This window comes from Lissotriton vulgaris, chromosome 2_1 (genome assembly GCF_964263255.1).
Source record: "Lissotriton vulgaris chromosome 2_1, aLisVul1.2, whole genome shotgun sequence".
Taxonomy (NCBI): domain Eukaryota; kingdom Metazoa; phylum Chordata; class Amphibia; order Caudata; family Salamandridae; genus Lissotriton; species Lissotriton vulgaris.
In genome coordinates, this window is record NC_141687.1 from 1853570657 (window position 1) to 1853583454 (window position 12798).

Below are 12798 nucleotides of genomic sequence, written 5' to 3' on the forward strand. Positions count from 1 at the left end.
TCCCTAAATATGCCTGATGCTAGGCCACCTCCGGAAGAGGCTGGACTTGAAGTAGGGAGCAGGAGTTCCGGTTTTAGGAGGTGGAATTTACACTATTCCCAGCTTTCAAATGTAGGGCTTACTTTTTTCACGGGGAAGGACTTCCCATTGTCAGGAAGGAGCATTTAGAGTTTCTGTTTCACAAAGCAAGTCTTCGAGATTAAGGCTGGAGGGTCTTTTGTTGTTTCGGGAGCTAGGACTTCCTGTACCAGGAGGCAAGACTGGGTGTTTTAGTTTACTGTGAGTCACTCTTGAAGTGCCTATGGTGGATCACTTATTTAACTTTTGGGAATAGCAAGTACATATTGTGAGCCCAGCCTTTACATTGAGTGATCATATGCTGTATGTGAATTTATAATGGATACAACTTTAAAAATCCATGTAAGTAACATTATATCGGGACTCTCTGTTCAAGAGGATCTGACTTGCAATTTAAGGACATTAGATGTCTACAAAATCCCAAGTGATTCGTGACTGGGCAGGTTTGCTCTACAGCAGTCCAGCACTCATGTTGCAAACATATGAAAAATATTTTAAAATGTATTTATTTCATGGTACTTGTGTAAAATATTTTAGTATATTCTTAATTAACACGTTAAGGGTATCTCTTGTCTCTTCTTGCCTTCTAGGAGCCTGTTCCGAAACTGCCTACCTCACTGGATGACACCCAGATCTCAATGCTCCCCCCGGACGAGTTCAGCATCACCGAAGAGCAGGCCAGTAAACCCCTATCGAGGCCATCATTGGAGGACCATCAGTCTGGATCCCAAGTCCGCGTCTCACTGGAAAGCAAAGCCTCGAACCACAGCCCTACTAGCGAAGGGTGAAACCGTTCCTGCTCTCCCTCCACGGCTCTGAGCAGTCTCTAGTTCTCTAGGACTTGGCAAAGGAACTGCCACCGCTGGCTTTAACAGCAAGTTTTCAATCTCAGGTCAAATTGAAGATTTCTGCAATTTCTTTATTTTTTTGTATGGGGTGGTCTTTTGAATGTTTTATTTCCTATATATTGGAGGAGGGGAGAGGCAATCGCCACCTCCTGCAAAATGTTTCTCTCAATCTCAGGCCTCCAATAATTTTTTATTGTGACCTCATCAGGACTGGATCCTGATTTTGTTTTCTCTTATGTTACCACTGGCTGCTAAAAAAACAAAACACAACTATCAGAAGAAGAATTTTGGGACACGCCTGTTGAGAGGGACCGAGTTAAACTAAACCCTTTACCTACTCTCACACCTGCGTCTTACCTGTCCTCTTGTCTCTCATCCTATTGGCAGCTGAAGGACTCTAAACACTGCCACTCGCCAGTATTCTTAATGTCTGTTTTGTTAAGGTTTATGTATTTTTTTTCTTTTGTTTTCACAAAACTATATCTTTTCCTGGTCCAAGTAATGGTCAACTCGACAGTAGGAGGGAGCAAATGAGAACAAAATCCAAATGGCCAACCTTTTACGGATGCCTGCAACTTTCTGTGGTTTCACGATTATACACCCTTTCTCAGGAGACCTGTTTTATTGTTGCTTGGCTGTCGACAACAAAAAAACACAAAAAAGAAAACATACACACAGAAGGAGGACTGGATGGAAAGCATGTCGGATATAATCCTTCACTGAGCCAACTGCGAAAGACCGGGAGAGACTGCTCCGGTCAACAGAAGTAATCTACCTCAACCTGATTGAATGTCACTGCAGCACCAGCCAATGGCGAGTCCTGCATTACTCAACCAGTAGTTGCATAAACTGTGCAAATACGCTCGGTCAGTACACACACTTGGTACTACCTCAGAAAAGGAAAACGCATGCTACGCACATCTAGCCGACCTGGGTATTTCCCTGGGGTTTTGTTTTACAAATTTATTTTTTTTCAACGTTGATTCACTTTTATGTTATGTTTCCGTTGCTCAAACTGTAAAGCACTTCCAAAACTTTGAAAGAAAAAACTATTTCTACCTCAAGTTTTTAATGGAACCTCCTGACATTTTCTTTTTTCGAATGTTGCCTCTTTATTTTGACCCTATCAGCAGAATCCCCCAGCAGATGCCTACAGGACTGTAGAGGTGTCTTGCACCCCTCCCGCCCGAGTTTCATATAACCGGTTTATCTGAAGATAAGAAATAGCAAAAAAGTCACAAGTTTCCAACCCGAAATTGAAAGGTGATATTTAAACAAGTATAGAGAATATTATCCTTGTGTTTTATTTAGCTTTAGAGATTTTTAACCAGGTATATACATGATTTTTGGTAAGTCTTTGCGTTCCGTTTTAAATGTCATATGAGTTGTATTTTATGTTTTTCCTTGAGGACTGTTTGAGATAAAATAACTTCCAGTAATGCCCGCAAAGAAATCTTAGACATTTTCTGTGTTGCTGTATAGGCTGGGGAGGAGAAAGTTGTACAGTTTCAAAGCAGAATGGAACTACTAATACTGCCGTTTGGGGATTATGCGTCTCCTTAAGCTTTCGATCAGAGAAACTGGTACTTGCATTTACTGATCGACTGCTATAAACTGGGTTTTGCTCTTTATTAGCAAAACTTGACTCCTGTGACGATATTCTACACATGGATTTTATTCATAAATGCACAGAGGTCCATTCACCTTAAGAGTCGAAGAAGGACTGGCAAACTGTGATATTGCTCTACAGCGGGGCAAGCCAGTGAAATAAATCCCTCAGTGCCCCAGTATGCCAGTCTTCTCCTAGCAGTAATCGAGAGACTTCCACTGGTTTACTATGGGACAACGTAAACCCGCGGACATTACTTAAAATGTTCAAGAGATGTTACAATAGCATAATAACAGGGGCGCCTGCCACTTCCAGGCTTCCTCTGATGAGAGACTGCCTTTTCAGCCAGGTACAGTTTGGGTCCCATTGACCTTGTGGCTTCAAAAATGGTGAGGTTTTTTTTTTATGGGCATATTTCTTTTGATATTACTATAGATAAAAATGCCTCCCGTGCAACTTTATACAACAAGGCTGTCAAAAGTCTTCTTGGTCCTTTCCTGATTGGGAAAGCACAACTCCATAGATTGGGTGCTTTTCGGTCCTGAAATGAGAATCTACTGTTTACCTGCCTTGTGTAGAAATCTGAATAATTTATTCTGCACAAGTCACCAAAATGTTCTTAGTCACTCTCTCCATAATTCACTCATTAATGACTACGGTGCTTCCCTGGCAAGTCTCAAGTTCAATTTTGTCCTCCTACCCCCATTCCCCCATCCTTATTTCAAACCTCAGATGAGTTTTTGAAAGAAGCCGTCAAATGACAGACTTAATTCTTATTGTTGTGTGATGACCTGTAAACTGTGCAGTAATGTTATCTTTGTTCATCTCTTCGCTCACTTGTCTTTAATAAGAAGGCAGTGGCATGTAAATAGGGCATATATGATACTCACTTGCATATTACATTAATAATAACTTGTGTATGCTGCAATGCCAAGTAATAGCAGATGTGCCTCTTTTGTGGCTTAAATCTGCTAAATAAGTTGCAGGTGATCAAGGCAGATTTGGAGAAGATCAATCATCTTCCTTATTAATCCCATTTGTGATTCCAGCCTCTTCCATCCTGTGGCACATGGTCAGTGTGCCGTGGCTGTGTCCTTCCACTAGGGTTCAGCCACTCAGATCAGCTACATGGAACAGTGCAGCAGCTAGTCCAGGCTGTGATAAAGCAATAAATCCATCTGTCATGAAGTGTTTAACCTCCCCAAATACCACCAAAACATACGTGAGATGAGAAGAGGGATGCAGGGCCTGAGCCAGCCGATACTGTCTTCATATGGGAATATTAGCTTATTTTCTTTCAAAGAGATGTGTTTGAAGAAACTTTCATTCACACAAGTCATTTCCCTAACACTGTCATCTAATTGGCTTCCAAATCCATTTTTTCAAGCACTGTGAAGACTGTACTTTGCATGGACTGTACCCAATAACTGTGAATAATATGGGAAACATCCTTAACCACGAAGGCTTTACAACGCGCTACATTTACAGCAGTGCACTTACTACGTAAACTTCTTTACCACGCGTGTGCCGAATAATAGACAATAGCTGACTTCCATCACAGACCTCTCATGATGCTGCCTTCAGTGCTATTATCCCCCTTTGCTCCTTGTCTCGACACCTTGCATGGAAAGCGATCAGGTAGCTCAGCAAGAACACAGCTCAGGCGTTCACTAACATCTGGTGAACCCACTGGGTCCCTTTGATAAGTCATGTTGAGAAGCACCATGCATAGCCCAATGTGCATCTGGTGGGATTCATCAGAAGATCTCCCATTCAAATTATCTTCGGGGCATTCCATTGGTCACAGAAGATTGCGAGAATTCTGGATGTGGATATGCAAAGGCCACAGGGCAATTTTAAGAAACCCAGTCCAAGGCATCCAAGGTTTGTCATCTTATGGAGGAGCCATATGACACAGCGAGCGCTGGTCAGCCTAACATCAAAAGAGAGTCGAGTAGACACACACAGTAATTTTGTACTACGAATGAGCAGCTGTCAATGGCAGTCCAGGTATGAGCAATTAAGATAGTGACACTCTAAAGGATTTCCTCATATCTCAAATGTTTTAAGATCTTCAGAAATCCTTTAACTGGACTTGTAAAAAGAGGGGGTCCTAAACTTGACCTATTGAGAAGAAGCTTCCTTCTCTATACCGGCACAAGAAATAAATCCTTGACTATACCCAGTAGATGTCATTTACTGTACCTTTACAGGATGAATGATTTAACCTGTATGTGGAGAGAACCATTTTCCATAACTCGACCTGTAAAGAAGATGATTCCTTTGCTGTACCGTACCTGTACCGTACCAAAAGACTGGTGCATACCTGTGGCTCTGCATAAAAGAGATCGTAGATTATACATTACAGAAAATTAGGGCTTCACTTCATTTGCACAGAGGTCAATTTTAATATTTATGGCAATACAGTAAAAACTGTGGGAATTACCTAAACATGGAAGGAGACTTGAACTAGTTCTCCAGGGTCCCTGTATTTTACAAACTATTGAAAGACAGACAAGTTAATGTTATAGCAAGGCATCACTGCTAACGCAACATTGTGTGTTGTACAGAAAACTATACTAGCAATAGAGGTATTGAGGTAAGATGGGTACACCAGTCCATGAGACCTTTGTGCTGTTTTGTCTCTAGCCCAAATATCTCACTCGTATATTCCTGCATTTTCCAAGAAACCTTTGGATCAACAGAAAGGTTATTTCTTACATTTCAGGTGAATCTGGAATGGTCTGTGCCTTCCTCCTGCCCACAGTTATCTAAATGGTCACTTATGGTGAGTGTATACCTTTAGGGTATTTGGGCGAGGGCAAGCTGAATTTGTGTTGACCCAAGTGGAGAGCCTTCCTACGAAAGACAAACACAATAGATACGTTTTTCAATTGACGTGGAAAGATACATTATGCTTTAGTACCCAAACTAGAAAAAAGCCCTTAGCTTAGTTTGAGCTCCTTTATCGGAAGCTGCTTCAAACCTTGCCAGCAGACCATACCTTTGGCCGGTGACTGGCTGTGAACCTACCAATAACATTGTTTTGCAAATGACAGAGTTAAGTGATACATGTCTCCATCTGGAGCATGAACCAAGATTGTTTGTGCCAAGTGACTCAGGCTGCGTTCTCATACATTTATTTGTGTGAAGAATTTGCCTATCTGCTATTGGACTACATGGTCTTAATAATCAGCAATATTTATATATATTTAAATATATAAATATATGATATAGTTATCCAGTGTATTTAAAACTGTGTGCAGTAACCGTGGAATTGTTTCAATGGTTGTAGATGTCTTGATGTTCTTTGGTCAAGTGTCTAGAGGGTTCTGTGTTTTTAAATATGTTGTAAGTGCCAGGTTCTAGACTGGTAATCATGAGAGGTTTCATAACTACCCACGGCAATCCAGGCAAGGCTGCACTTATGTCCGTTGTACAGAAAAATAACTTCTGAAACTATCTCCCCAAGACTGCCCTGCGCTCCCAGATTCCTCATCTCAGTTCTGAATGTGGTGATATGATAGAGGGGTGCAACTTTGGATGTAACACTTCATGGGGGTTGGGGGTTTGAGCCATCTTACGAAGTTTAGCTACAGAAATCTACTCTGGTATGTACTCAGGACTCATAGCCTCCCTCAGCTTGGTCAGCCACCATTCCAGTTCTGGTCTCAGCTCAGGAGACCCTGGTGAGCCGTCAGCCTGGTGGTGAGCTCTATTTCCATGCACCGATGGTTCACCTGGCTCCGATAGACATCTGCCTAAATAAGGGGTATCTTAGATGTTTCCTGACATTTTTTCGAGGGATAGTTCTTGATTTGTCCAACGTTGTGCAAATGCCCTTGCTACAAATCCGTGTATATATTAATATCTCCATGACTGGGTAATAGGGCTCTAGACAAAATATGAAAGAGGGGTGCATTATTTTTTCACTTAAATGGTCTCCTCATACCAAGGATGAGCAGACACACTTGTTGTGCCAAGCTGGGTGCCGTCTGGTTGAGACATGAAAGGGGGCAGAACTCTATGTTCTGAATGCCCCTTATTCTTTATAGGGATGCAGCATCATTGAAACTGCAATACTGTTTTGCAAACATATAGTATTATTCTTTAAACCTCTTTTGAATTTCCCAATAATAAACTTTCCATCTCTTATTTTATTTTTATGTTCCATATATATCTCTCCAAAAATACCCATATACAGGTTTGGATTGGGATTGTAATTACGCCCGGTCAGTCCCAAAAAAGTGGCCCACATTTGTGTATCGTGTACTTTCTTGAAACATCCTTTGGTCAGTCTTATTGGATTCATTTTTAGAGAAATGTTTTGGTAACTTAAGCCTTTTAAAGCCTGCAGTACCAGTAAGATCAGTGAAAACTAGAAGCACTGTATTTTGGCCAGGTGGGTGATGGCCTATAGCGAGTCCCCTGTAAATTCATACTCTTCCCTACCCACCATTGCACGAAAGTGATGGCATGGCTGGGGGAGGGTCAGGGGAAAGACACTGCTTGTGGCACAAGGCTCCACATGTGCAATGGTGACAGGCAGTGCTTTAAATGGAAAGAGAGATGTGCTTGTACCCACTGTCCAGCGTACCTGTTTGCTCCTGAAAAGTGCCTGTACTCTCCCATTAAATGTATTATAACAGTGCTGAGAAGTGCAGGTACTCTCCCTTTCAAGTTAAAGAAGTGCAGGTACTCCATACCGGACAGTAGCTGCTCATTTAAAGCACTGGTGATAGGCAAACAATTCAGGAGTCTTTTGGAGCGAAGCCATCCCCCATGAGCTAAAGTGCAAAAGCAGGGGAAAAATGAAGCAGAGGGCCTTTAAAAATGAAACACACACGGTCCATAGGTCATTCTTGGGCACTGGCCCATGCCCGACTGCCCACCTTCTCAGTTCGACCATTTCCATGTTGGCTAACAGAACATGGTACAAATCAAAGATAAAATATCAAAATAAAGGCAACAATGCCTAATGAATTAAAGTTACATTAGAAATGTTCACCCTTTCGTGAGCATTTTTCATACTGAGACTGTCACCTCATTTGTCAGGCCACTAAAACTGGAATTGGCGTAGAAAGAGGACATGAATGGTAATCACTATAACGACTAGCGTCTGCTTCGCCATGTGTGCACAGCACAATCCAATGTACCATTTTCTTGTGAAAGCAGACCTCTACTCTGCACCTCTACTGTTGCATTTGATTGATTGAACATTTGCATTTCCTGTCCACCTCATGCCACTTCTGTTTCACACAATAAAACGCAGTTTTGGAAAGAAAATTGCATATAAAGAAGTTCAAGAGAAGATAAACGGGACATTCTAAATGGAGAAGTTGTTAAAGCATTATCAGTAGAAAACACGATATTTCATTTTTCAGGCATTGTGTGATTGGCATGAAGCTCAGTTCAGGAGTCCCCTTACCTGGAGTGTTAACAACAACAGAGTACATTGACCCTGAGCTCGTTTTGCCAGGTTCGGATGCTGGCTGGGAGCATTCAAGAGCCGCACACAGACCAAGTTTGGTTATCCCTGGTTGAGTCTGGTGTGTCCTATGACTGGGCGCAGTTATGTCTGGACAAACCCCCAGAATCAATCCAGACTGAGGAAAACTGCTATGGGCATTGATAATGCAAACACCTTTCTATAAAACTTCACACATACAGTGTAAGCCCCTAAGTGCATGGTGTGTGCTGTGTGTGCACAATCGTGCTGTGTTCTGAGCTTTGAAATGGAGGTGGATGACTCAGCTAGATGCACAGTGCAGACTGCGACAGGTGCTTGTGGTTGCCTCTTTGCATTTCCACACCTAATCATTGCATTGTTTCTTGGTGAGCAATATACGAGAACCTGCTACTGTGAAACCAATCAACAAGCCAATACACATATATATAGCATACATATAAATACTTATATATGTATATACTTATATATATATATGTGTGTGTGTGTTGGTAATCCTGTTTCGAAGGGGGGGGGGGGTTTAGGGGATGTATGATCTTGTAAAATACATATGTATAAATATATATTTTTCTAACATCCAGATTTAGATTAGAGTTTCACTCTGTTGCTGTCCCTGGTGCAGTCGAACACATACAGGTATTGCATCGACTACGGAATATGTTTCTTGCACCAAAAATTCAGATTCATATCTTCCTCCAACCACAAAAAAGGAATACAGAATCCCTTTGTTTTCTAAATAGAAAATATATAAATCTGTTATATTGTTCGGAAATATCAGTTACAAAACGTCTTTGAATACACATGGGTGTTATCCAAAGTGTTTGCCGTAAACAACAGTGCATTTAGTGCTTCCTTCTGCAGTTTGTGATCATGGCAAGAGCAGTGCCGGAGCCATCCTCTCTCAATGGTGGCCAGTGTGAGGCGCAAGCCACTAGCCATGAAAGAAGCCCCACAGCTTCTTGCTGAGAGTTACGCGGGAGGTCAGACTCAGAAGGTTGCTCATCCCTCCGATGTGTCATAGTTGTTGGGCCACCATGCTCCAGTTTGCTGTGTTTATGACTACTTCCCAGTCCAGGCATCTTGACAACAGACGAAACACCCTCTGTTATTGCTGAGAGGGTGGTAGGGATAGGTGAGAATAGTTTGCTTGTCAGGCCCTGTCAGATACCGGTCAAGACTGACAAGCAACAAATACTGCCCAACGATCTACTTCCTTAGCCGGGTGTCTTGTAGAATCTGATGGCCCGCACCCACTAATGACAAAACACATGCCACGATTATCAACATGCCCCTGGGAACAGGCTTTTAAAACCAGTTGGGTTTAGTTAGAGAGCAAATAATGTGGATTAAGAGTTGAACAATGACAAAAGAAACCAGGTCTGCCTGCCCCACTCAGGAAGACAAAGCATTACCAACAAGCCTGCCCACAGTGGAGGGCGGTTGTGTCATGTGTTCCAAGTTTGCAAACTCCTCTGCTTCTCTGCTCTAGGATTTTAAAGCCGGCTTCTTCTCAAGAGCCCAGTTCCAATTCCCAGAATCCATTGCTGCCGAACTTTGATGCAGATGTACAGTGATCTCAATAGCTCAAAGGCCTCAAGTGTAGACTTCGAAGACTATACAAGAATAAAGACCATGAACTGTTTGTACAAGATGTCCAATGGCTCGGCTGCCTTCCAGGCCACATCCAGTGAGTGATAACCGAGGTCCTGGGAAGTAAACAATGGTGAGATGATGTTGTGTTGGGACTGTAGGAAAAGCAGACAAGTAAAGGGCCGCAAAAAATGTCCAGCACAGATTCTCCAATAACTGTTCAAGTTGTGCGGGCAAGAGGAGTCTCTCTTCTTAAAGCGCCTGAAACATTTACCTTTGATGAGAGACCACCAGACGATTGGGAAGTGCTCACTTGAGACTCGTATTTGGCTTCTCCACCTAGTTGTCCAGTGGCCTTCGGTGTGGAACACACCAAGCGGAACCTTTTCAAATGGATGAGGTTCAGGGCCCCCTTGCAATGAGGGGCAGTTCTAGACAGGTACTCTCAGGATCTGGAGCTCAACTTTTACCTCTCAGGAAACATCACAAATTCACTGACATGAACATGACAACATGACACACTGACCACGAGGCAGAAACCTAGAAGTTCACAAATGATAGGTACGCAGACACCCTAGGGATCTTTGCGATCTTCTAAAATGCCAATGTACCAAAATGTAAGAATAAAAGCAATTTTCTGTCCTGTGCGCGGGCATCTCATTGTAAAATCCATAGGTGTGTCTCATACATTGCGACCAAAGGTCAGATGAAGGAGGTCGTTAAAATGAACCATCCACTAATCGGCACAACTCTGAGCTGGAGGATGGAGTGGGCATACCAGTTGGGTGGATGTCGTCTATGTACAGTCATGTTGTTATAGTGTGTGTTTGTCTGGAATAAAACACAGCAGCGAAGTGGGATTCTTGTGAAACAACATGTACGTGTTTATTGCTTCATTGTCATGAAAAGAGAATATATTTTTTAAAGTTGTGATCCTGTGGGTTAACCAGGTTATTTTGAGAAATGGCTCTCCAGTTCTTTGTCTCTAGCCTATTGGTAAATGTTTCACCCAGTGCTAGTCTTGGAGCTGCCCCCTTTCATTCAGGTTCATCCAATAATGCCTTTGCGGTGTATTCACCCCGAAATATGTTTTTTGTCGTTTATCCAAACACAGTAAGATGTCCAGGTCTGTCAATAAATTTCCCTGATAAGTTAAATGTTTAGGTGGCCTACCTAGGTACCTGACCCAAGGCGCAAGTGACTCGTCCACAGTGTGGATACATTATTCAGATTGGAATGGGACACAGCTGACAGTGGGCCACTGTGCAAAAAACCTGCAAGCCTTCTGTGGAAGATTTGGTTCTTGTATGTGTTGTGAGAACATTAGGCTGATATCCCAGCTGTGAAAATGGATAATATGACTAAATTCAGGGAAAAAAACATTGTTTAAAACGCAGAATGCAAAGCACTTTTCATGCCTTTTTTGTTTCCTATCTTGCTTTCCCTCTTGTGATATTCACAATCCCACTGAGCCAATGATTGTTTGTCCTGTATACACAGAAACACAATGGGTATTTTGTAGTTTGTACCGTTTAGGCTTTAGCCTGTTGCTACTCGTTCATAATAAACTAGAGTAATAAACTAGATCCTAGTTCTACCAACCATGTGGCTTCTTTATTAACAACTGTTTGGATTGCGTGTGATTGTTTGATGTGGCAAAGTGTTGGATGCGACATGAGACCTCTTCGTTTAGCAAATGCATCCTCGATTAAAGCGGTGAAGAAAACAAAGGTATGTGTTGAGTGGTTACTGCCTCAGTGGTTCTCTTGGTTCTGCATTTATGACCCAGGGTGAAAATATTCAATTGAACTCATCAGAAATTCACTATATCCTTAACAGTCATTACCCAACATGATCAACCTTGACAAATATAAAACCCAATCAAAATATTATATCCAGTCAGTTAGTATCCCAGACTATAAAGGGCGCTCAAATTCCTGCGCCCTACAGAACCAAACAAATATTGGGAATGTCTTATACAAATACACTTTCATACCATAAGGTACATTTTGGTTCATGTTTAGAAAATCTTTTTAAAAGACTAAAATCACACCTGAAACAATGAACGACCCCTAAACCACGACCAAACAGTAGGTAAAAAGCACATTTATCTATGTTGCATCATCAAGGTGGCTACAGTGTTATGGACAGCCATTTTCTATGTAATAAAATGGAAAACATACAGAATTGAGGTAAAACCTTGAAGCATGGTAATCGCATCCCTTCGTCATCAAACCTCACACACTTCATCAACATGTCCCAGGCCAGACCTGAAAGAACACCCTTTCAACCATGTATGCCAATTGGCACCCAGGAACCCAATGCAAATCGAAGCTTGCTGGGTTATAAAGCGCAATACAAAATAATGTAACTGGACCAACCAGGAGAACACTTTAGACTTTTCAAGGGTACGGTAAGTATGATATAAATAATCAATACAATACAATAGCATTTGAGAACAAACTTACTTTTGGATGACAAACTCAAGATTTCTAAAAATGGCTCAAAAATGTAGGGCTCACTAAAGAGGGCTAATATGCTTCACGCTGAGGTTTAAGGAGACCACTTTAGCTTGGTCTGAATCTCCCAAGAACCCACAAGAAATTCAAATCACCAAAGCTCCTTATATCCCCACAATGACAGGGACTCCAGACCTAATCCATAATTTCACTGGACCAAGTGGAGGACCTGATTAGTAATGCCATGTAGGATCTACAAGCTTGATTCACAAGACCTCATCTCTCTTGATAATGGCACAGTCTGGATCCCCAAGGTCTAATGGGGAAACCCTTTTGAAGCCAAATCTTCATCTCTTCCTCGCCTGGACTCTGCAAATCCTAAAGCCCTGTGTCACCTCCCACCACGTGGATTGATGGCCAAAACCACTTACCATTGGACCCCACCACAATGCTAGATAAAACATGCATCATGTTCCTGTAAAAAGAACAATTGATGGACAGAATGCAGAACAATGTCATACATTCACCCCAGTACGGAGATCTGGGCCTAAATCCATCATTTCTTTGCTCACCATGCCATTCCAGTTTTGACCCCGCCGTATGCAAATCAGTCTTGACCCTGCGCCCAATGGGAACAGTTCAGCCCAAACTGCCAGGCCCGGTCCTCCCCGGACTGGAAATAAGCATCCTAGGCCCGGTTTCGGGCTTTTAGCCCTCATCAGCCAGGATAGCTTGACTCCAGTGGCA

General features: G+C 42.2%; 1 protein-coding gene across 1 annotated transcript in view; it reads left to right on the plus strand.

The window, feature by feature from the left end:
* Positions 1-8485, plus strand: part of IGDCC3 (immunoglobulin superfamily DCC subclass member 3) — a 359560-nt gene extending 351075 nt beyond the window's left edge. Inside the window, exon 14 of the mRNA XM_086958028.1 lies at positions 669-8485. Within this exon, the coding sequence (XP_086814154.1) occupies positions 669-866 (198 nt within the window). The 3' untranslated portion in view covers positions 867-8485. The remainder of the gene's footprint in view (positions 1-668) is intronic.
* The last annotated feature ends 4313 nt before the right edge of the window (positions 8486-12798 follow it).